Source organism: Parus major, chromosome 1A (genome assembly GCF_001522545.3).
Source record: "Parus major isolate Abel chromosome 1A, Parus_major1.1, whole genome shotgun sequence".
Taxonomy (NCBI): domain Eukaryota; kingdom Metazoa; phylum Chordata; class Aves; order Passeriformes; family Paridae; genus Parus; species Parus major.
In genome coordinates this window covers 28246751-28272755 of record NC_031773.1, presented here as the reverse complement: position 1 = coordinate 28272755, position 26005 = coordinate 28246751, and the positions used below count along the sequence as shown (strand labels likewise).

At 37.6% G+C, this 26005-nt stretch overlaps 1 protein-coding gene across 3 annotated transcripts in view; it reads right to left on the bottom strand.

Moving 5' to 3' along the window:
- TMEM117 (transmembrane protein 117) overlaps positions 1–26005 on the bottom strand; it is a 189941-nt gene that overhangs the window by 98464 nt on the left and 65472 nt on the right. For all 3 annotated transcript variants that reach the window (XM_015628236.1, XM_015628237.1, XM_019006725.2), the window contains exon 4: positions 19469–19568. In XM_015628236.1, coding sequence (XP_015483722.1) covers positions 19469–19568 — 100 coding nt within the window. The remainder of the gene's footprint in view (positions 1–19468; positions 19569–26005) is intronic.

Genomic DNA, 26005 nt, shown 5'->3' with positions numbered 1-26005 from the left:
CCATCTAGAAAATAAGTTCTGTGGTTTCTGAGTATGCTCCTTTCTCATTAACTGCACTATAAATTAGGAACACAACAATAAATATTATGGCACAATAATTAGAAATAGATTAAGTTATCAGTTGGAACATGACTAGCAGCAGATTCCTATAGCTTACATTGTTTCATGACAGTTTTCCATTTATGAATAAAACTAGGGACTCTAAAATCTGTAGTTATCTTCCTGAGATAAAAATAACAAAGCTTTTGGCAACACTTTAAGCTGTCTGACTTTGTACTGAAGCTGATGGAGAAGGTTCATATGAGCAATTTTGCTGACTCCTGTGTGGCTGTAATATCTGAAACTGATGGGTGGTAAAAGAACACTGAAGAGGCAGTTTAAGAAAGTTCTGCATGGCCATGACCATCTTCGTTTCTAGACTTTTTTTTGGCCTCCACATCATCATAGCAATAAGAACACGCTGCTTAATAGTTCCTGGAGAACAAAGTAAACAAAAAAAAAAAACAACAACAAAATATCAAACCAAAACCAAACAGATGAAAATATTAAGGAAGGTAAATAAAAGCCCATTTAATTTCAGCTCTTTGAGTTCAAAGGTACTTGCAGAGACAGCTCTACTAGTTTGCTATACTGGAGATTTCACTGCTTTTTCATCACAGTAAATATCAAATTATGGGCATAGTTTGGACATGCTTTCTTTTTCCTGGAGCTGTCCTTGCAGGCACGTGATATTTATTTTCTCTGTGAAAAACAGTCTAATGTGACTTTCATTTAAAGCCATTTTCTAAGCTAACAGTATTTCTTGGCCCTGATCCCTAGCCTGAGACTTGGTCATGAGAGGACAGTCAAAATTTCAAACTGCATTTGGACTTTTCTGCTCCTACATACCCTCAAGCTCTGACTCAGCTCTCAGTATTCAGACTGATAAACACCAATGTTGTTCACCTCTTCAAGGCATCACCATCATATCAATTTGCTGTATCTGCTGGGCAAAAAGTGTGATCTTTTTACACCTGCAGCTCCAGTTACAAATGTGCAAGCTTCATTCCTTTAGGAGCAGTGAGGCTCACACACTTGGACTGATGAGGTGTAGCTATGGCTTGCCAAGGACAATGTATTTTCTTTTGTTTGCTGGGATGCTAGCAAGAAGATGCTTCAGCTACAGCAGATGATGGAAGTGTAGCTTACCATCCAGATGCCTACTGGAGGTGAATTAGTGTGAGAATCTTCCCAGGAAAATCCAGCAGGTTGCACGTGCATGGAAAGTATAATGTATCTCTTTGGAACTGCCCTTTGCAAAGTTAACATTTTGATGTTTGATGTGGAAGAAAAGTCTCAGCTGTTCTACACAAGGCAATAGAAATGTCTTTTCCAAACGAAAACAAAAATGGAGAAGTTTATGATTCACATGGGATCCCAAAATACCTTCTGCTGATTTTGAAGGTTAACAACAGTTCTGACTCAGGAAATGCATCTTGCCAAATTCAGTGGAAAATTACTATGAAAAAGGATGAAAGGGCTTAATTCTGCTCTCCATTGCACAGAGTAGGGCAAGTCCATTAATGTGATTTTATGGCAAGAAGGACCCTTATTTTATATCCACCTAAACGAGAACAGAGTTCAACCTAGACTGTACTGTTCTGCCTGCATTCTTGTCCTTCACAAGGCAGTCATACTTTCCTGTCACATTTTATTGCACTCTTATGAGATTTTTTTTGACAAAAATTGCATATCTTTCACTCTGGGTGCCTGTTACTGTTCCTCATTAACAATATATAATGCATATAGCACAACTGGCATCAATGGGGGTGGCATGCTCAATTTAGGAACACGTATGCTACATAGTTGCTGGAAAGTATATATGAAATACAGAATTGAAAATTACTATAAATCTTCATGAACTAAATTAAATTCCAATCATGGGACATAGTTAAAAAAATAGATAAACACTTTTAGAAATTATGCCAACTGCAAAATAGTTTCTAAATATTAATTAAAGGTTCTATTTAGAAGAATTTAATGCATGATTTCCTTACCATCTGTATTTTTAAAGTCTGAAAAGAAGAAAAATGCAACATCTGGTTAAAATTACTTGAAGGTACTAATACTACACTGCTTGAATCTAAATTCAATAAAAGCATTCACTCTCCTTAAAAACATATTCTTCTCTAAATGAAAAGACTACCAATATATTATCTTTGTAGATTTGTCATGTGTCTACAAGCAATGTCAAACTGTATTTTTAGTTATGGAGTTTACTTAATCCCACAAGGCTTTATCTTGCCTTTATGTTGACAAATGAACAGAGCTGAAATGTATGGGATCTGAGCTTCTGTCAAGATACACCCTGTTTCCAAAGCCATTGTTCTTGCACAGCTGTTTCCTTTAAGCTATTGACTTAAACACAGTTTTATTATTCTTCTAGGCTTATTACTGACTTCCTCAGTAGATGAAGGTAATTGTCTCCAAACTTTATCTTTGTAGACAAGGAAAGAGAACACAGCAGAATAATAACATGATATACCAAGATGCAATGGGGTGACTTGGATAACTAATTTAACACACATAGCTGTGTTGTGGCTAAGTTTTCTTATTCCCATGTTCTTGTTTTTAAAAATATACTTGCAACATACTACCAGATGAAACTGAAAATGTTATGTGCATTGCTTGTAAGACCTTTCAGTCATTAGCACAGGCAGTAATCATTGGTAGCTCATAGGTGCTGCAGTGAAATGATTAAGTTAGCAAGTTGGCTTGCTGAGCATAGCACAGGAGACAGATCCCTTACATTGAATTACCATGTCCTTTCTAATCAGCATTCTTCACAATAAGTTCTTTCTCCTGGATTTTAGCATTCTTCACAATAAGTTCTTTCTCCTGGATTTTTATGATGAATGAAGGGTTGGTAGGCTGCCTATAAAGGTGCACAAATAGTTGAAAATAAGTGATTTGCTTATTGTTACCAGCAGAAGCCAGTGCAGGAACATCCATAAAATGCTACAGTAATGTCAGAGGTGATAGTAGTGTGTTCTCTTCATTTTATTCAGCATCTATGTGTGGCAATACATTCTCTGCAGAAACATGATTTTGAATAATCCTTCAAGGTCTTGTTAACTGCTTTGCATAAAAATATTTCAAGAGTATGACACGAAAACTGTTTGCACAGAATAGTTAGTCTAGCTGTCAGACATGCTTGAGAGTCTCCTCTTTTTTCATTTAGAAAAAGGATACACTTTTTTTTTCTTAAAGCACCAATTACTTTCATATAAATACTTTTTAGTTGTTGTTTTCAAGCAAATTAAAAGCTAAAGAAAACACTGGAGAAGCACAGAAAATAGTAAGATTATAGACAGGCTGTTGTTCCTTAGTTACACAGACATGAATAGAGAGAAAAATTTGAACTGTAGTTCTTAACAGGAAATTCTTAATCATCTAGTCAACAGCTGCCATCCTGCGAGCAAAGTGGGGAACCCATAAACCTCAGTCTGTACCCCTGGAAATTGAATATGCTGAAGATGTATGGAATAGATGGAATAAAAGCACTACTAAATCCCGTCAAACTACTACTACTTCCTCTTAACTCCTGACAAAGACCACAAAGATATGAAGAAAATCTGCCACCTCACTAAACATCAACTTATTGTTGAACAAAGTACAGAAAAATTATTTCTCTTCAGAACCTATCAGACAGAGACTTGGCAGCGGGGATCCACAAATGTATGACCTCCAGATTGATTACTGCATCTCATTGTATCCAAGACTGAAAAGTACGTACTGTGAAAAGAACTCCCACTGCTACAAAAGCAGCTGCTAGTCTGCTTAGCAACACAAGCCACTGTGAATGCATCATTCTGGCACACTGGTCTCTGCACAAGCTCCCTCACGATTTCAGAGTCCAGGTGGAGGTTATTTCCATGGTCCCCAAAACTCTCTGTGGGACTGGCCTTAGGTACTTGAGAGGCTTCCATCCCGTCTGCAGTGATGACCTTTTCTGACAGTTCTGTTCCCTTGGAACAATGAAGCTGTCAGCCAAGGGAAGAAGCTCAGCAATGCAGAAGGACTAACTTTATAGAAGCTAAATCTTGGTGAGAGTGCTACCATTCAGAAGAGAGAGAAATTACTAAATCATATCAGCTGAAATCCTCAGACCTTCCCCAAGTTTCTTCCCCACTAAACTGAACCCTGCAAAATGGGTGGATATATTGGATACCAGTCTTCAGTGTATAACAACTGCCAAATGTAAATACAAAATAGACACACATAGTGAGAGGTGTAAGACTTTAATAATTACTCTTATTTTGTGGTTCCTAGATTAGAAAAAAAAAGCAGAGAAAACTGCCTACCTACTCTATCTCAAATGTATCCTCTATTGAGGCCAATGAAAATTACTGAAAAGTGAGTTTGAAGTCATTCTTCCCAATTTCTTGCTCACTGAATTAGAATTATTGGTAATTACAATTTAAGTTATTTCCCTAGAAAGATAATGGTCCCTACCACCAGTAAAGACACACCTCTCTCTTTCTCTCATAAAGTACTTTTGCTTTTACTTTGGGGAACTCAACAGTGATAGGAAATTCAAAGCAGCCAACTTAGAAGTGCTGTGTTTTAAACAGTGCAGTGCTTCAGATGGACAGAAAAATATCCTCTGAATATTTCTGTAAAAGGAAAGGAACATTCAGTCTCAAAAAATTTAACTCATTTTAACAACTGTTTTCAGCATCTGAAAGAAAAATAGCACAGGCTGTCATAAACAGTTATTAGGATCAGAAGGAATGAGACTGAACTTCTAACACTCTTTTCATACTATCACGATGTCACACTTAAGTCCTGGGACTTCATCCTTAACTGAGATATGGGTGTTACTGAAGAAGTGCTGCACAGCGTTCAAAAACGTGTCAGCCGGTGGAAGCAACTGGACTGAGTAAAATCCTTAGGGTAATAAAATGACCTGGCATGAATACAAATGTATATAATTCACTCAAGGGATTATATTTCTGACATCATACACTACAAAAACACTGTCTAAATGCTTTATGGACAGCAGCAGAACCCCAAGAACAAAACAACACTGCTCTCTGAAGTCATCCAGTATATTATATAGAACAGACTGTGAACTCTTCAACATTTGAAGTTCAAAAAACTTTAAAAACATGATGAATAATTCAATTTTTCTCTCAAGTGGCCTCATGCAATGGTGCTGGGGGTTGGATTCAATGTTTATAAGTGAACTCAAACCAGAGTACCAGCTACTAGTGCTACAGCAAAAGGAGTGGGAACTCTCTTAAAATTTTTAAAGGGCTCCTCCAAATTTACTGGTTTGTGGGTTTGATCTGTACACTACCTTTTACACAAATACTGCTGTAAGGGTTGTGGGATGATCATTCTCACATTGTCAAACTAGTTTTGCTAAGGCTGCAGTTAAATTTTTATAAAAGCGCATGTAGTATCAGACTTTTAAAAATATCTTGGCTCTAACGTCATGAGTAATAAAATGGTTTTTCTGACTTTATCAGCACTAATGCTGATAGTTAGGACATTTTGCACAGAGGTTCACAAGCTACAGCTGCATGGATGGCATATTGAGTGCTTCTGTAATGTTGACGTGTTTTGCTGCCTGGTAATGTTCATTAAGTTAATGCAGTGGAGTGAATACATTTTTCTGTGCTACTACTAAGTTTTAGAATTTATTTTTATTTAAATACAAGCTATTCAAACTGCTCTTCCAAAAATGAACTGATCATTTGCTGCAATTGTATGCCTTATTCTGAAATGCATTATGTTTTTAGCAATTAATTTTATTTAATGAATCAAAATTTCTAATGCCAATCTGAATTTTCTCGGACAAGTCTGCCCTACATTGCCATGTTGCAGTGAATGCAAGTCACCAGCATCTGTGCTTCTTTACTAAGAGCAGGTGTAAAGATGCAGTTCAACCACACAGAAAGGACCACATTCACCAAGGTCTACCTCATGCAACTCTGTACAGATAAAAGTTACAGCTATGGTTAATTCAGCCTATACTTTCTCCTGTGTGATAAAAGTATAGCCATTAGACCTGGCTAGCAGATTGCCATGGTCATGCCCCTGCTGTATTCCTGCAAATCTCCTAGTCTTAGTTTCTTTTGTATAGTCTCGTGGGGCACTGATTAAAACCTCAGTAAAAGGGAATCAACCTTCTACATAACATTGACCCATTTGACAGAGAGGTCTCTCCTGGGCTGAAGAGGAGCAGGTAGATATCAGAAATTATGCATCAGGACTGCACAGCAAGGATGGTCCTTGGTGCCAGTGAGAGCTGTGAGCTTGTACACTGTCCTGTCTGAGCATCAGAACAGACTACAACATTGCAACAAGAAATCAGCAAGCATGAGGGGTGTGCAGGACTCACTCCATTGCCCATGATACAAAGAGGAGAGTGAAGCAATTTTGTTAATGCTAAAACATTCAATCAGCACTAATGTTTATTATTGAAGCATAGACATAGCATTGTACAGTTTGCAAAAACCCCACACAAACAGCCAGTGAAAGACAGACAGTACCTTTTTTACATCACAGAGGTGTCAAAAAATGAAACACAGAGGGTAGAAGTACAATAAATGAATGGATCAATTAAGTCATCATTAATTAAGTGGTCAGAATTTTAATTCCATGTGAAAGAACTGAAGTGTAATGTGTACTGAAAGGCTGCTCAGTGTAAAAATACTGGGCAAGAGGTTCAGACAAAGACAGAGGGAAATATGAGGAGTTTAAGTTATTGTGTGGTGCACAGAAAGGATGACAGCAGGAAGAGAGACAGGCAGAACCAGAAATAAAAGATATTTGGGAGCCACTCAGAATATCCCAGAATACTGACACACAGAAATAAGACTAGAAAAAGACAGGTTTTTTTTAGCATCTACAGTTTGAAATGAATGACAAGCAATGAGTTAAAAAAAGAGGAAAAAGCTGATTACTGAGGTAACAATTAGAGACAGCATCATTCAGTGGTTAGATTTCAAAGCTTTTAATGCAAACCCCACATTACAGCTAAATTCTCAGTAACTTCCTTATCATCTTTTTTTGTAAAATAACTGGATTTTTGTAATAATTGTTAGCAATTCAGATTTCATTTTTGCCATACAAGGGTTTATTCCAGTGAGTGCTAAACAGTTGTCAATAACCCAATAGGGCAGCATCATGGAATGTTAGAATGGCTTGGAGGTCTCACTACACTGTATTCTCAGCTCTGAATCTCTATGCATTTCCAAAGGAGAAAGAATGTGTACATTTGACCAGACAAGAAGCCAGAGATACAACCTCAGAGAGGAATAGTCAGCCAATGGTGGAATCTGTTCTGAAATCATTCCTAAATATCTGGCTTTGCGCACCATGAGGCTGATTCAGGCTCTTCGTGCTGCCTCAACTCATTTAATAGTCCTTTTTCTGCCAACTAGCATAAGATAACCTTGTAAATAGGTTAAATCAATAAAAACAGTAGGTTAGAAAAGCATGAGTAAACTCAGTAGATGATACAGGCCCAGTCTGGCTTTGGTCACGCCAATGAGAATACACATGGAAATCACCACAGGACAGGAATTCCGGGGAAATCAATGAGCCAAAGCTTTCTGTATCCACAGATCAACTTAGTCATAAATGTTTGCCTTCAATTGCCTTATAAAGATTAAGGCTGTTTTGTATCAGTAACAACAGAACACAAAAAAGGCTGCCTTTCAGGAACACATACACACACAAATGATTTTATCTATTAATGCTCTATATCCTTTGAAATGAGTCTTAAAATTTAGATAACTTAAATAACATTTTTTCTTAGCAATTTTCCTCACTTCAAGGCAAAATATAAAGTTCTGGAGAATACACTGACATGCTTGTTCTCATTACTGTCCACACAATCCTTAATTTCACACTGCTGTTGCATGTGAATTCTTGCTGGTTTATTTGTGTTATGGTTTAATTTACTCATTGCTGCATGAACCTCTGACTTTGTGTGAAGTTTTTTTAATGTTTCATCAGGAAAGCCTTGACACTCTGGAAGTATTCCTTTACCTTCCTTAATTCCCAAGGGATGTTTAACAGTAAACCATTACATGTTTTAACTCTGCTGGTTTGTGGGACAACTTCTGGCATTTCTGTACCCCCTATATAAGTGTCCTGGGTTTGCCCAGGACACAAAACCTTAATACCTTGAATGTAAATATCTAAATCTGAGTCACCTTATAATTCCTTTATTACTCATGGAGGGAAATAAGTGGGTTTACAGTGTGATTTATCTGCACAGTTTTAGATGTCAAATATACTCCAATGACTTAGCAGGCATTTTTCTCTTCATTGATTACTAAGACAAACCAGAAAATCACCTCAGAATAAAATATAAAAATCTGTAACTGTCCACATGTAAATCTTACCAATTCTGGGACCAAACCACTACTTGATCACACAAATCCTACCTTCATTCTCTGGGTCAGGTGTTGACCCAAGTAAAGCACAGTGTAAAGCCATACAGGTATAAAGCCTGTTCCTCATCTGCCATGGGTATTCTGGAGGTCTGTTAGATATAAAAGGAAGTGCATGCAAAATATGTCTGCAGTCTGAAAATTATGGTCCTGCCTAACACAACACCAAGTGCCACAACTTGAGCTGTGCCTTGTGCTAGTGCTGGGCCTCTGCGAGTGATACACCAATGTGATCACACCTTCACGGCTTGTCCTTGTTCTGATAATGCTCCTGACAGGACTCTGTCCACTATCAAGTAGATTATGTTGTCTAATATCTCTACTTAGGTTGTTTCTTTACAATAAAATTGGGGTGTAGGGCGGTAAAACTAATTTTGTGTCATCATGTGATAAAAAATTAAAGCAAAGGACCTCTTCAAGTTAAGAGAAAGGGAACAAGTGCCCTGATTATCTGCAGCCACACATTAGTATGAACTTCATCCCTTTGGTACAGTTATACAAGCTACATATAAGTTATAAAAGAAATACAGAGTGGAAGAGAAGACAGGCCAGAAATGAGCCCAGAACAAACCATCATAGAAAAAAGCATATACTCTGGGTTCACACACAGCTGAAACCAGGGGAAAGGGAAGCACAGTCTAGGGCATTCACCACTTGGAAGTATCTCCAGTGCACATACATTCCATTACAATGGAAATTATTCAGTATCTTTGCAGAGGCAGATACCTTTTAGAATGCTGCCATCAATGGGATAGAGAAAATAATTTCCCTTAAAGATTTGAGGAGAGCAGGGATGGGATGAAAACAAAACTGAGAGCAGGGTCTTGTCTCAGCTCCATCCCTTTTTTCTTGTCCCTCTTCCTTTGTTTCAGCTCTCTATTGTAAAACAGGGGCATATTAGCATACATATCTCCATGAGTTCTTATAAAGATCAATCCCTAGTGTCTGCAAAATGCAAAACCTTTTTTATTACTGCCAGTGTAGGAGGCAGTGATTTCTTTTGTGATTTGGAGAAGCATAGTACTGTAAGAAATTACAAAAATAGCTTTTTAATGGAGGTTTTAAAAGTACTTAGAAAAGTTTAAGTGAAACTCGACAATATCTCTATCCATTAAAAAAAGTACTTCAAGTTCCCACTTCAAGTAATGTAAAATAACAATAAGAAGAGACCAATAAGAGATTAGACTCATCTTACTGAGTGCTTTCTATTAAACAAAGTTTTATAATGAATTTTAATTCAAATCCATTGAAACTTTTTAATATGTCAATTTTTAAGAAGCAGTTGTATATTTTAAGTCTGATACAAACAGCAGAATTCCACCCAAGGTGGACTTGGGTTTTGACAGCAAAGAGCTTTTGGAAGCCAACCTATCTGATTTTTTTCTGTAGAAGCTGGTTTTGAACATACTGAATTTTCATTCTTTCTTGAGCACAGTAACAATTATGAATATCAAAAAAATTACTTTCTGTCTAGAGTATTGTAAGTCTGACAGTTTCTAAAATTTCTCCATACATGCCAGATAGAGTTAGTGATTTCACTTACAATTCAGGATTCCTTGATAAATTCAATTCAGGGTTCATAGCAGGGTTGTTAAGAGAAGACTTCTCACGTGATATTACAATCCATATATTATGCAGTACTGCACAGAAAAATTAACTCTGTGCTGTATTTACTCAAGCACTTGCTTAATTGCTCTGCTGATACGTTGTGGATTGAGTTGATGTATGATAGCATGGAATACAATTTTTAGGTACTGTAGCTGTTGTGAGAATAATCTTTCATTTTTAAACATGATGGAACACAAAATGAGTAATATTCTGGTAACTTCAGTGTTTATGCCATTACTTTCTGGACATATTTAAAAAACATTTTCTCTACAAAACAGTATCAAAGATAAAGTTTCTCAGCTCAACACCCACCCATCAAAATGATGTCATTTAAGACCAGTAACAGTGTCTTCCTTAATTTACCAGTTTTAATGCTGCTTTTCCTTGTAGAGAAGAATGGACTATGTACAACATTCTCAACACTATTTTAGGCAAGAGTGCTGTGATACGTTTTTTCATAATAAAACATCCTTCTTTTCTTTTTTCCCTTTACAGTGTCTCATAGTTCATCCCACAGATCCTGAAGGAATTCAGAATTAAAGAAATGTACTGCTGTGTACCACTGCCATCTGCTGCTAATCTCCCCCTGTGGATACAGAAGATCTTACCTCACCATATATTTAATCCAGTAAAGATCTTCATCTGAATGTGCAAGGCCTATCCAATACTCCCTTCATAATACTTTTTAAACCATCTCTTCCCATTTTATTGTAGAGCTCGTGATTGCACATCTTAGCTGAAATATTGAGGCGATTGTATCAATTTCCATTTCAGAAAAAATATTTTCTTCCCCCAGTCAGTGAAAAAGGTTTTGGCTGCAATCTCATCCAGAACCAGGCTGTTCCAGAGAGGAAGTGTCCATCTTAGAGACTCCAACAGCTTACACATTTGCCATCTGTACTCAAAGATCTTCAGTAAGAACATTTTATTTCTAGAGTCCCACTTCTCCAGCACTTCTGACACCCACTCATTCACACCATTTCCAAGGAGTACATCATGTCAGAATGCAGAATTGCTGCATAGTTACTTTAATTTATATGCTACTCTGACTTCAGTTTCTAAATACATGTAACCAGGATATACCAAGACCTGCTGTATAAATATCATCAGGAAGCAAATACCATTCCACGTGAAAAAGAGCCAAGGAGAGTATGACAATAAGGAAGAGAAAATAGAGGACCCCCAGTCTCATTTATAACTGTATGGCTGCTTGAAGCTACAATACAAATCAATCAGACAAGATGTGAGTTGCAGGAAGACATATCTTTTCTTTACAGCTTGTCTTTTGACTTCTATGACATTTGGAGAACAGCATTTCTCTTATTAATATTTGCTATGACCCTCCCTGTATTTTTAGACAGGATCCAGACTGCAAGAAAATTATGTACAAGGTCACAAAAAGATGTGAATGAATTCATAAGCATTGAAATTTAAAAAAAGATAGTTGGGGAAATGTCACACCTATTTGAAAGAACTACTATTAGGTTTACTTGTCATTGGAAGATGTCAGTAGCTGCTTTGGAGAAAAACTAGGAGATATTTTGGGGCCCAGCTTTGGGGTTTGCATCGCTTACTCTTGAGCTCTGAAAGAGAGCTGGCTGTGGCCTTCTTCTAAAAAAATCCTGAGGCTTTTACTGATAGATATACTAAGCATATATTTTAGAGCCCAGAAAATGGTTATCAACAAAGGTAACTACTGTAACAATGAGTTAAAGGAACTCACTGGCGGGGAAACAGACAGGGATGAAGTAACACCTCTGGCAATGCTTGGTCAGAACTGAAATGACAAATTAACAGGGGAGTACAAAAAAAGATCAAGCTTGAAAAGGCAGATAATTATAATCTAGAGCATATGAACAGATGGCAACACCATCAATCAATGAATAAATAATAGTGCAATCTGACTTGATGGGATGATTGGATGAACTCAGATGACACCAGGCACGCTCCACCTTATATAACTAAGTGGCAGTCATGAAGCAGAGCAGGATATGAGCACATTCATGCTCCAGAAAATGGAAAAAACAAAATTAGCAAGTCTCATATGACTGGATATATTTGGACTGCCATTGTGCTGATGAATTTACTTGTGGTTATCATCTGAGATAGAACCACCAGCTACAGAATGTTTCTGAAAATGGACTGGCCCTTAAGAAAAGGAATGAAAACCAAAACAAGATACACAAATGAACCAAAACTAAAACAAGATACGCAGGTGAACAAAAAGGGCAACTGGTTTTTGTATGCCTCTCTGAATGGAAATAAATATATTGCCACTAATAACGTTATTAGTTACATTTCTGTGCAAACCTGGCAAGCGAGTTTAGGAACAGGTGTCACCCGTTTTCCTCCTTCCAGTTCATATTTCATAGTTCAATTTCATTTCCACTACTCAAGAACAGCAGAGTTGTTAGCTGTAAAGCACTTCAGATGCTACTGCAAATTCAATTACAGTTTTATATTGTCATTTGATATGCCAGTGGAATAGAAACAATCAAGAAGATTGACACTGATCATAATCTAAATTGTCATGCCCAATTCTTGACAGAGGCATGAGTTAAAAAAGGTGCCAGTCATTCAAGACTCCTGACTCTTCAAACTACCTTGTAATGTGCATCAAAGTGGATTCTTCAGTGCTTGCAAATAAACCTATATGCTATTGTTTGCTAAACAGAATTTCCCGGGTAGAAGAATTACCTTCCAATAATCATGTAAATTTAAAAGTGAGTATTTTTGGTTATTATTTTAGTCTAAAAGTTAAATACAAAATCCTGAAAACATTATTTTTAATGATGATGTTATGTTTTCTTTCAACATAGATTTTATACTAGTGTCCTTCCCTGTAGTAAACATCATTTTTTAGTCACATTATTATTTCATTTTCTACATATTTTCACTGCAATAATTTAGTGTGTCTGCTATTTTCAGCAACATGATAGTACTTCCAACATCAATGTTGCTCACTTTGTGTGAGCATGCCCTAGCAACACATACACATTTTGAGATTAAATAAAATAAAGAGGTAAATTAATCTAATTTCTGCAGAGTGGTAATGAACCATTCATTACTCTAGGGTGTTGACATAGATAGTTACATCTCAGCAAAAGAGGACCAGGATAATATTCTCTCTTAATGGACACAGGGAAAGCTCTTTGAAATCATTGAATAGCTTGCTATCCTACTCTACAAATAAATGTTGTTTGTCATGATCACAGAGGCAACAGTCAAAAGCAAATATCTCCAAATACTTCTAAAAGTCTTGCCAAGAGATTGAAAGCCATTAAAAATGTTTTAATGGCAATAAGTAAACAAGTAATCTTATCACAAAAATCAATAAAGTACACAAAGCGTATTCGACAGGTACCAGGGATCTACCAGACAGTAACATCAAGTGATGGGTTTATTAACATGTAATGCATTGGCTTCTTTACTTCACCCTACAGTGTACAGTTTATTAGATCATTATGCTTGTATTTTATAAAGAAACACCAGAACAGCATTTACAAAGTCAAAATGAAGTGCCAAGTGAGAATATATTTGGGGCAGTTGAGTACTTCTATCCTAAACTGCAGCAATTAGATTGTGTCCCCTGTCTGTACAGCAGGGAATGAAAAGAAAGGTGTTTCTCAGGTAGACTACCAAGAAGGGCTCAGTTTCAAACAATTACTTCAGCAGACACATGTCCCTGTGCTCAAAACTATTATTCAACAATTCCATCTAATTATGAAAATATCAAAAACTTCTTAAGAGCCTCCCTGTTCAGCCAAAGAAATCCATAGAATACATAAGATTTCAGGAAAGAGAGGTTATGTATCTACAGTTCATGCTCTCTGAAACATGGAATCCAGGCCAATACTCAGAATATAGGTCTTACCACAAGCAGTGACATTTCTGTCTTTGAGATAACAGCAACAGCTGTGTTCAGGCTCTGCTGAACATTCTGCCATATGCAAAAACATAAAAAACAAAATACTCACAGCTTCATTTTTTTTCACCTGCAAAATAATGCCCGGGTCATAAGACAAAGAGGTGTGGAGGAAAAATGACAGAGAAAAGTAATGATGAGGAAAGATGAACAAGAGGAAATAAGCTCACTGTCTTTCACTGATAAGGCAGATAAAGATGGCTCCATACTCTTTCACACATTCACAGCTCCAGAGCTGTGACTTTGTCTTTCCTGCAAACAGCACTTTCAGGGCCAGCCAACATTGTTAGAATACCTCTTTAATGTCAGAGAGAATATCTGAGGCTGCAGGAGTGCTAAGTGGCTGGCTCTGTAAACAACAGGAATGGAGATATTTCAGAAGAGAATTACTGAATGAGGTCAACAAAACTCATGGATAAAGGAGATGTGTTTTAAATAGGCAAAGCTGAATTTTCTAGTAAGCTTTTGAAAAATTCCTTGTCACAGGCTTCTATGGAAACTCAACACTCAGAGCTTTAGGGAAGGTCTTTATGTTGATAAATAACTGATTAAAAGACAGGGAACAGAAGGTAAGTAGGTTAGCCAGACAGCACTAGCAATGGAGGGAGGTCATTAGCAGAGTTCCACAGGGATTTTTGTAGAGGATGCAGTTATTCGTCATATTCCTAAGCAACCTGGGAAAATGGATGAGCAGTGAGGTGAGAAAGCTTTATAATGATATTAACTTATGCACAGTAAAAAGGATGATGGCTTGCTGGATGTGAAGAATTAGGAAAGGTGCTTATGGAAGAGAGTCCCTAGGAAATAAAATGGCAGATGAAATTCTTCATAGTTGAATGCAAAGTGGTGCAGAAAGAGCAAAAAATATTCCAAGATCAAGAGGCATTATATACACAAAATTGCAGGCATTCCAAGAGAGCATTAGAGGACCCTGCCACATTGGCTTGTTCTTACTCTCCTGGTAGGCTTCTGCTTATAGTCACAGTTTGAGGTAGGATACTGGTCTGGGTGGATTTTTAGTCTGACCAGGTGGAGGAACTGGGCTTTTTTTACAGATATAGCCTGAGATCTAATACGGCTCATGTGACAGAAAAACATTCTGGTTTAGGACTCTACAGATTTACTGTGTCCATGCATGGAAGCAACCATTAACTTAAACCTGCCAACTATTGATGTGCACAGCATTAAGAATCCTGAGGAAGGTTTCAGCCCTTTAGAATATTACAAACCAGCCACAGGCCCCTCTACTGGTTAGACTGGTACTGCCCAGATAGGACATGTTAATCATGAAAAATGGGAAAATACAGAAAGTTTCTTCACCAGAGGATGAAGACAAAAATATTTAACAGAGGAATGTGGAAAAAAATAAAAAAATTTAAAAAAATAAACAACCACAGCCAAAATCTGTTTCTTTCACAATTAGCAAAGCCAGAACACAAAATAGTGTGAGGTTTTCCCCTGGAATGATAAGGCTGAGAAACTGGAGCTTTTACAGCTAATGGTGAAAATCTCAGCGAACAGAAAATCCTTCTCACATAAGATCAGATAATGAAGTGACTCTTTTTCCTTAAAAGACATCACGGAAGCTCAGGCAACTTGTGGGAGTCATTATCCAGTTCCACTAATGAGGAAAGGGAGGTGTAGATTCACTACTCACTACTAAACTTGTGAAATCTCAATACTACGTATTACTGCAAGAAGTCTTAGGCAGGAGGTCTCTACCTCCATATCCATCCATCCATCCAAGTGGATATGGTGTGTCTTGGCCAGTGCTGGATCAGCAGAGATATACTGATCCTTCACTCTGCTGTCCAGACTATGCTGAAAGCACTACTTCCTAACTTCCTACTAATTCATCTGATAAGATGATGAAAGAGAAATAGTCCCAAAAGTCTTCATTGTTCCACACAAGGGAGAAGTCAAACTGAAATCAAGCAAAGGTGCCAAAAAGAACAGTCAGGAATTGCTACAATGATTCAGTTCACACTCATTGTGACAAGTACTGTGCTAAAGCACAGTGATGAGAAAATTCCTGGCTTCTCTTTTTAAAAAGAATGTACTGGTACATATGCAGTAAACATTAGTTTGATGAATAATATACTAAAGCACCCCTAGAGTTTATAATTGGTTCTGATAACAGGAGCAGGCAGAGTCTGCTGCTCAGTGATCTCTCATGTTTCCAGTTCTCTCTAGCAACTAACATGGGAAAAGAGAATCTCAACCAAAATTACCATTCAGAAAGAAAGTAAATAGGAATAAGATCTCTTGTTCAGTGTGGATTCATAGAGATCAGTACCAGACACTGGCTGAAGACAACTACTTCAGCTTCTGATAATCCTAACGAGCAACATCCAAGATACAACAAACTTCTAAACTTCTACTGTTTAGACTTTTACACACATGCATATGATTTGTAGGCAGCAATATGCCTAATGCAAATGGCAATGGCAGCTGGTAAGCAAAACTCTCCACGTGGTATGAGTATAGTTCACAGCTCAGGGCCAATCTCTGTAGAGTCCAAAAAGTCATCAGTAAAAGGCAACAGTTTTGACAGTCTGAAAGGCAACACTACTCTGTGTCACTCTTCAGTGTCCCCCACTCCTGCAGCTGTCCTCTGAGCATGCCTCACTCCACATGCTCAGGACTGTGTCCCACTCAGAAACACATCTGCAGCAGGTTGCTCATCTTCACAGAGAGGCCACTCTAATCGTCAGAGATTCTGCCCTCGAATCAGCTCCTTCCTCAGACTGCTTGCACTCTCCCAGAAGGCAGAAATTGCTAGTTTATGTGCTTGTCTGGGTGGAATCCAGTCTTTCTTCCAAGGTGTCCTACTGTGCAAAAATCTGTGGTGTCTGCCGCAAAAGCATTCTCCATGAGAACAATACACTTTTTACAGGAGCAGGAGGGCATGTCAAAGCAGGTACAAGATTGCAAGATACACTTGCATGGCTTCAAAAAGGGAAAAGTGCAGAGAGACAGTCGGTGTGCTGAACCCGTTCCCTTCTTCACAGACTTCAGACTATCCAACACTTACTACAGATTTCAGCAAATATATTTATTAGTAGCAGACGCTCCTGTCCAGAGGTACAAAGGAGAAGGTTCTGTGCACCCATAGCATGGCCTCATTCTCATTACACATAATGGAAATAATATTGCTGATTTTATCAGAAATTGTGTCAGCTCCTGTCACCAAACTAGTCAGTGAGCTAGGAAGTATTGAGGAGAAAGTCTTACTTCTGCCTTTTCAGTCCAAAGCAACAACAAACCAAAATATATTTTCCCATTTCAATCACTTTCCTCATTTAATAAGGCACTTCTCAGTGTCCTGGAGTAATAGTATTGTTTATTGATTACTCATTTTTAAAAGGGAATTCCATCTGTTTTATTTCTGCTTATTCCCAAAGTTTCCAATCAAACAGGGAATAAGATCCTAATTCTAGTATGGTTTACAGTGAAGTGAAGGCTACATCTTCATTTTTATCTTCTGCTTTGGAGTCCATGGATGGATAGTTTCTTTAAAAAACTTCTTAAACATTAGAAAATATCAACACTTCTGTGAATGGGAAGATGTGCAAAGGTTCCTTTACATGTTTGTTTTTTCTTTTGTTTCAAAATAGGATGGGGAAACTTCACAAAATATAATACCACAGAAGACTCAGATCACTTTGACATCAATTCCATGCTGGGTTTTATAAGCAGAAGGTCAAGCAAATTTAAATATAAATAGCACAGTCATTTCTGTTCATATGGAATAAGATGGATGACTTAAGTTAGACTCCGTGGGAGGTGATTTGTTCCAATGTACATGCCCATGCACCAGCATACATCCAATCTCCTTTTTTACTAATGCAGGTAGGGACCTGAAATTGTAGTTTTGTTTGATGCTCCCAGGATTAGATGCCCTTGAACACTGTCATTTCCATTGCCTGGTTGATATACTTCACCTAGAGATTTGCATTGCAGAAGCAATATCACTATTCTCATTTGCTCTGAAGATCTAAACATGAATCACTCACCTCTTAATTCTCCTCATGCAATAAAAGCATTTCCTAAAACACACTGACCCTCCAATCCCATGTTATCTACTCCTCCTGAAAGCTAATAGAACCAGACTAATTTAAACAGTCTCCTCTAATCAAACCACCTCTGTAGTTTCTCCCAGTCTCTCTCCCATTCTTCAGTGATAATCCCATCTGCCACTGGAATCTGCTATGGCACAATCCAATTGTGACTCTACTACTGAAGAGACCTGAGAGGGTTTTGAGTACCCAGAAAATAATCAGGATTCTCATGCCTTTTGAATCAATCATTTCCATGCTTTATACAGTGTTGCACATAACAGGTTGGTTTTTTTATGGAAACAAAAAAAGAGGGCCTGAAGAAAACCCACATTACCTAATGTAATGTACCTCACTGGAGCCCTAAGCCACATATGCATGATGTACATGATCTCAATTCAGCTTAGCTCATGCAGCATCTCTTCTTTAGTGGAATAAAGATGTGAAAGCCCATGAGAAAAAAACAAGCTAAAGGTATTCAGAAGTACCCATTAATTTTATTACCAATTCAGAAGAAGTCCACATTAATTGTCAACATTGGCCATGGCACCAATTCTGTGATGTCCTCTTTGTAAAGCATATACAAATTATTTTGTCTGTACTTGCTTTTCATGGCCACCATTTCACAGAGTACATTTTGTCTTGGACTAACCACAGACACATACTGAACAACATACTGAAAAAATCCTTGATGCTTTTTTCCCCCCCTTCTGTCTGTTGTACAGTATGTTCCAAATATGGAGGGTAGAAGACATTGCTAAAATACAATTGCTAAAAATCTTACCTACACTAATCTTAAAAATCTAACCTTAAAAAATAATTAAATTCACTTTTTATCACTTTGTGTTTAAAAGAAGGCTTTTTCTGAGCAATTAAAATGTGCAGATGCTTAATTTTGTTCCCAAAAATTAGTTTGTTCCCAAAAGTTACTTGTCATTTCACTAAGCTGATCTTTGGCTTGCACATATTTCAGAAGAAAGCCTTTTTAACCTTCAAATCCTGGCATGTAATTGGCTTGCTTTCCTTCTCTCATTCCATTGTTCTCTATCATGTCTTTCACTTTAATTTTTCTTCACTTCCTAATTCTTTTCATCAGCCTTTAGCTGCTACTCACTGTTTCACAGGATAACAAGTTGTGGTGCTACTTCATAACAAAGAAGGGCCACCCTGCAGAAGTCAATGGCAAAACTCCCAACCACATAAAAAAAAATAAAAAAAAAAAAAAAAAAAAAAAAAAAGGTCACCCTGATACATTTTAACTGAAACTGTCCTGGACTGTCAATTAATAACTTGTCATTATGCATTTTTTAACTTTTTACTTTTCTGGGTTGAAACACTTAGAGAAGTTGAGTTTTCGCTCTTCTCCTCTTTCCCTTGAAAGCAACAAACATATTCCTTTCCTTTTAAAATGTAATTATGTTTCTTACCATCCACGCTGTGACAAAATCTCCCATCCAAGTCCCAACTGCAGCTACCTTCATAAAATTTTCATTTCTGATGCCCATGAAGTCTGTTATAATATATGCACTGTGGAAACAAGAACACAAACGTAAGATATACACATTTGCTCAATTTAGTTGCAAAGAAGTTGCATTAGTGACAAAATTTATGATTATCTGTGAAAGATTTCCCATTGCTAACATAATAATTTTTCTGCTAGATCTGAGTCTTGACACACAACTGAACCCATATGGGTTTATTCCAATTAGAAATGCAATGTGAATCTGATTTTGAAGTCCATGTCTCTTTTGAAGGTGCTAAAATAACAGTTGGCAAAGACTTCAGGATTATGTAAAGCTTCTGGGAGTAGAAAATGTTTTATGCTTTTTATCTTTTTCCATTATACAAAGAGAATTACAACATTCTTCAAATTGGTGACTTTGCAAAATCTTCATGAAGGAAAATAAAAATCTTTCAGGTGTCTTTAAAAAGATAATTGAGCTGTTTGACTTTTCACTCTATCTAGTTATACAACCACATTTTTAACACATCAGTGCGAGCAAGTTTTGCAAAATTTTAGTGAGATGTTATTGTTTCTAGATTTATGCAATTTATTTTCACAGATATATTTTATTTAAATCCAAAAGAAGCATTTCCATTCTGCTTCAATAATGCAACAGATACAGGGTTTACAACCTCACTTGGTAATTTGACTTCAAGTTCACCAAGATGCTACAAGAAGAATTAAGAAGATAAAGTTATTTGTTCCAAATTAAAATCTTCATGAAAAAACATACATTTTAATATACTGTTATCCTTTTCTGAAAGACTTTTTTTTAACTGTAGTTAAAAGATCATCAGTATCCTAAATTCACCATGTTATAAATAAGGATGCAAGAACCCAAGAACAGGAACATCAGGTGAGATATTCTCCCAGATGCTTTAGAACTGGAAAATATTTGGAATTCCCTTTTTTCCTGCATCTTGGGCATGCCATTCTTGTAGCATCTGTGAAGGCAGAAAATAATCAAGTCTGCATTCCTTAAGAAGGTGTCTTATACACAAAGAAGGCAGGGCAATAAGTGTGGTGTGTAAGGAACAGCCCTCAAATGCAAAGCATGTCTTAGTCTTTTCCATCAGTGGGAGAAACACACAAAACCCCAGGCTTTTCTCATATGCACCACATATTCTCATATGCATTACACATGACTACAGGTGTACAATAAGCAAACACTTGTATAACACCCCCAGAAAATGAGCCACTTGTGCAACTCCTGTAGCCCTGGCATAGAGCAGGGCTGCCTCAGCCACCCTGGCAGGCTGCTGGACACAAGGAGAGTTAACCAAAAAGGCTGAGAGGTCATTGATCCCTGAATATGGGTATTACCTACCCATATTCATTCACAGAAGAGAAATCAACCCAGACGTAAGTGGTTCTTTTTAATGGAATTTGAAATGCTCAGTGTAAACATTTGTTTTTATGAATGTTAGAAGTATCAGAAGGCTTATCATAAGGTTGAATGAGCTGGATACAATACTTAAATACAGAGAAAGGCCTTGAAAGCATCACATCTTCCCAACAGTTCTTTCTTATCATTTCAAACATGAAAACATCAAAGAAGCCTAGAAAAAATTGTGCATTCCAGTCTACAGGTAATTAATGTCTGAATTAAATATGCAAATTGGCAAACCTTCAGTTAGTGTCAAAATAGTATATTATTATAAAGAAACTGTTAGGACTATAATCTGTGCATGTTTTAAGTGCATTTACTGATTAAAATAAAGCTACAACTTTTTATGAACAGGAGGAATATTTTTAGCATTGTCATCTTATTAGGAATTGTAATGAAATACATTCGTATTTCATTAACTGTTAGCGCATTACACCCGGTGTATTTTATGCTCTCTGCAGTATTATTTTTATTTCAAAACACAAAGAGAAATTGACTATTTTAAAGTAGGGATTTGGGGCTGCTAAAAAATTAATTTAAAAAAACAACAAAAAAAGAAACCTAGCCCTCCAGTTTTCATTTTCGGGTTTTAGTTTAAATAGAAATAAGAACACTTGCCATTTTCAAAAAAAGACATGCTTTCCTGATGATACTAGCAGGATATATATTATAACAGTACCAAAAGTAAAATTAATTCTGTTGGGGAAAATCCTCACATTTTTCTAGCTTTAGCTAGTGATTACAGTATTTTTCTTTAATTGTTTAGTCTTCTTCCTTGCTAGGACCCATGTCTGCACCCTGCAGGACGACTAAGGTCTTCTGGCTTCCAGTTAACTGTCATGGACAGCCCAGCTTTTCTCTAGCTTCTCAAAAGGCAACTGTTTGCTTTGCTATATGTGTATTCTGCAGCAAGGCACAAGCAAGTTGCATGAGCAGCACAATCTGAGGAAACATTGAGTGAAAAAACACAGCAGTTAAAGCCCAGACTGAAAAAGCTCTTCTGAAATAGACAGGATAAGCGTAAATAATTAGAGGCTGAGGATCCAATACTTATGAATATTATAGATAAAGGACAAATTTGTGACTGGGATTTGGGAGCCTTTAACAGTAAGCTGCAGCTCCAGGGAAACTGCTCTTAGCAGGCCAAAGTCTAAGGAAGGTAGACCAACATTTTAATAGAACAGGATGAAAGAGAGGAATCAAAAGACAAAGGAGACTAGACAAACACAGTTCTAAAACAGATTTAAAAAAATAAAAATCGTAAGTAACTGTCTACATCCATGTTGACACAAAAGGTATGTTAATAACCATGAGTCAGCAAAAAGACATATGAGCCCAGTGTATCTGAACAATTTCTGGAGCTGGCAGCAGTGTGCACAGAATGGATAAAGAGGGAGACAACCACACTAGCCCAGAGACTTTGTTCAAAGGAAGGTATCAGAGCATCTTTTCAAAGAAAGGTGACACTACCAAAATGACAGTCTGAAAGCAAATGGAAGGTTTTAAATTTTACATTGGATAAAGATGCACAAGTCACTGTGGTGCTATTGACACTTTTCCAAGCACCGGAAAAATGTCATGACTGAGACTCAGTCCTGAGACTGTTTTCTTGACCATCACAGGGCCTAAGAATGGGCTATAGCTTAAATAGAGACACTTCAATGTAAGTGTAAACTAGGAAGTCAAACCCTCTGCGGAGCTTGGTAAGACTGGGTCAAGGATTTACTTGCCTTACATTTCTTCTTGATCGCAAGCATGTAGGAAAAAAAACATGCTCACATAGTAAAAGTCATTGTTAAACTTATGTGACTAAGTGATTCCCAGTGATGTGGCATAACTTGATCTCCAGATGATAATCCAAAGAGCTCTGTATCTCTTGTGAGGCCTGTGACATATAACTGACAACCAGGACACATCTGAACTGAACCCTCAGTGTCCAGGGACAGCAATGAGAGCATAGATACTTTGGGGAAGTTTTAGTTGCCTTTTAAAACAACTTTAGCAACCTTGATGCATCTTAACTAAGCTTCAGCTGGTTCTTTATGTGCTCTAGAGTACTGAGAGCACTGGGCTGGCACACAGCACACAGTGCATGCTCTGTACAGAGCCAACAAGAACTGCTACACAGAGAATGATAACTTAAATCTCTTTAAAAAAGAGGGGAGGCCTAGATATCTTTTATGTTGAGTAACAAGAAGTCTGTACACGTTCTGCAGTTCAATATTCTCTTTTCTGAGGTGGGTATTATTTGGCCTTCCCCCTAAGTAGCTGATTATCTATATGGAACTCATCTTCCTTGCTGAATCTGACAAAGTGAAATGCTTTGATATTGGCAGACAAGTGAAAGCACCAGGGTTCACACAGGCTGCAAAGAAGTATGTGTTCAGATGTGGTACCAGAAGCTTCCATTACTCTCAATTTAGAAGAGTCAGAGGGCATCAGAATAACTGAAAACATGTATAAGAGACTGCAGATACAGCTCCTGATCTGTATTTGTCACTCTAAAATGACAGAATGGCAAATGAGACACTTGGTAGCACTTCACTCGGTTGAAAAGCTATTCTTCTAATGTTAGGAATTGAAGCCAGAGCCACAGGGAACTGGAAGGTGCCCAGAGACAGCAAGCCCTGCTGTCTTATAAACTGGCACATCATAATGAAGATGGCATAATGCACAGCTACCAGCAAACAGCACAGAGAGCACAACAGCTATTCATCCAGTCCCTAGCCATCCCCAGTGCATGCTTTAGACATATAGATGAAACTTCTTCTATGACACCAGAACAGAGAGAATTAAGAGGCACTGAACCAGGGATTTTGCTTGACAAGACATCAAAGAGGTAACAGCCACAAGAGGATCAGCAGGCTAATCTCCAAGACACAAAAATCTGAGAAGCAAAACCAGCTTGGCTATAGTGAGGCGGATCCATGGCACAGTGCAGAGCACCTGAGACTGACAGACCCATTCTGTAACTGAGCATCACTGCTTGGTAACCTATTTATACACGCTTTTTTTGAAATCAGGCAGCAGAACTGTAATTCTGAAAACCTCTGCTCATCAGTCTACATGCCTGAGGGATGTGTAACTTACTCTGGGGACTTGGCTTGTAGAGCTCCCAAGCCATTACAAGTTCTGCTGCTAGGATACACAGGAGCTCCTCGCTGTCCGCAGGAACAAGCCATTTCGTTTCTAGCTTTGCAAGCCTGCCTTTAAAACAAGGCCAATGGGAAAATGCAGCAATTTCAATCTGTCTGCTAATGCAGAAGAGGCACGTAATTAGATGGTAGGATACACACAAGATCCAGTCCCTGTTCCAAGGGACACTGTTTTTAATGCCCTTCAAAGTTAGAGAATTGCACCTCACTGTCATTCTCAGTATGAAAAGATGATGACACAAGAGGACAAGAAATATGTGACTCAGAACTCTGTTAGGTGAGGTGAAACTGAAGCTCTACATTCCATATTTTGTATAAATATCATCCTTCACATGTAAGAAAAATATTCACTTTCCTTCACTTTTAGAATGGATGCCACTGGCCAGTATAGATGTTTGGATTAGATCACAACTACAGTCCAAATTAAGGTGCCTAAGCAAATTGGGACAGGATTTTTAACATATTTTTGTTCTTAATGTAGCTTTTTCTACTGCTAGTTATAGGATTTTCCTGTATAGGATTTTGTGGATCCTATTCAAAAAAACCAAGCATAAAGCACTTGATGTCCAATAGTCTGGACTTCTCCTAGAGATCAGGTGGCATTCATATTTGTTAACTTTTGCTAATTATGCTAGTCTTCCTAGGCTGTCTCCACAATCAACAGATTTGACAGCAATTCCAAGCAGGATGTTAATTTAGATTATTTTCTTCTATGGCATAGTGATGTCATACATGAAAATGGCCAACAGCTTACTTCTACAGGAGCTGCAAAATGTAAATCATACTGGCAGGCCTACTGCCAGAGGCTGTGAGCGTCTGCATCTCTACTGGGAAAATCTTAGAGATCTGCAAATTCAAAAGCATTAAGGACCTCCATTATGGGAGAGATGCAGACCCCCGGGAGAACTTTGGTGAGTGCTGGCACATGCTTCCAGCGAGTTTAAATGACAGGATTTGCTACACCTACATTTTTGTGTGTGTCTGTCAAATCCTAAATGACAAATAAAATTGGAGACAACAGACAAATAGGGAATTGAACCCAGATTTCTTCCTGCAGATGATCACCTTTCTCTATCAATATATAAGAGCTCTGATGAAAATGATGTACTAACCCCACAGATTTCACTACAAGGCACTTATGATGGACAGGATAGCGTGGGGAAAAGCATAAAATGTGCCTGAAGAAAGAATTAAACAAACAGATTCTTCAAATTATTTATGTCCATGAGATATCTTTTACAAATTTTCCAGTATTTTCGCTATTCATGTGCAATGTGTATCATAAATATATATATTCTGTTTAGTCAGAAAGAAGAAAAACAAAGACTGCAGAATGTATTCAGCATTTTTCTGCTGCAAATATAGTCTACAATACTCAGCCAAGGATAGGTTGCAGGAACATTTCTAATTCTACTAAGCTAACAGATGAATGCTCACCCATTCACACATGGCACAGCCTTACCTGACCCCATCTCACACTCACACAAGCTTCTGTGCACCTGCTTATGCTTCCATTTCAACTCTGTGACTGCTGCATAAGTTGTTTTCACTGAAGCAATGGCACACAGGGTTGCCTCTTACATGCCAATTTGATACTGCAGGAGATAGTTAAGATATTTTCTTACTGATAAGTGAATTGCTTGTTGAAAATCATTTTAGTGGACAATGAAACACATTAGGAGAACTGTGAAAAGTTAAGAGAAGCATGCCACTTTTTAGCATTCCTTTTAATAGGCTAATCAAAATTCTGCAACTAATCTGTAACACTGCACTATGTGCTGGTACACTGAATGACCTATTTGATTCACTCCATTTGCCTATATAGTATGGGATCAGAATAGTTTTACAGTAAAAAGTGCCAAAATGTGAGATAAAACAGGTGCCCAGGGACACAAATAGCCTAGGGCACTTGTTAAGT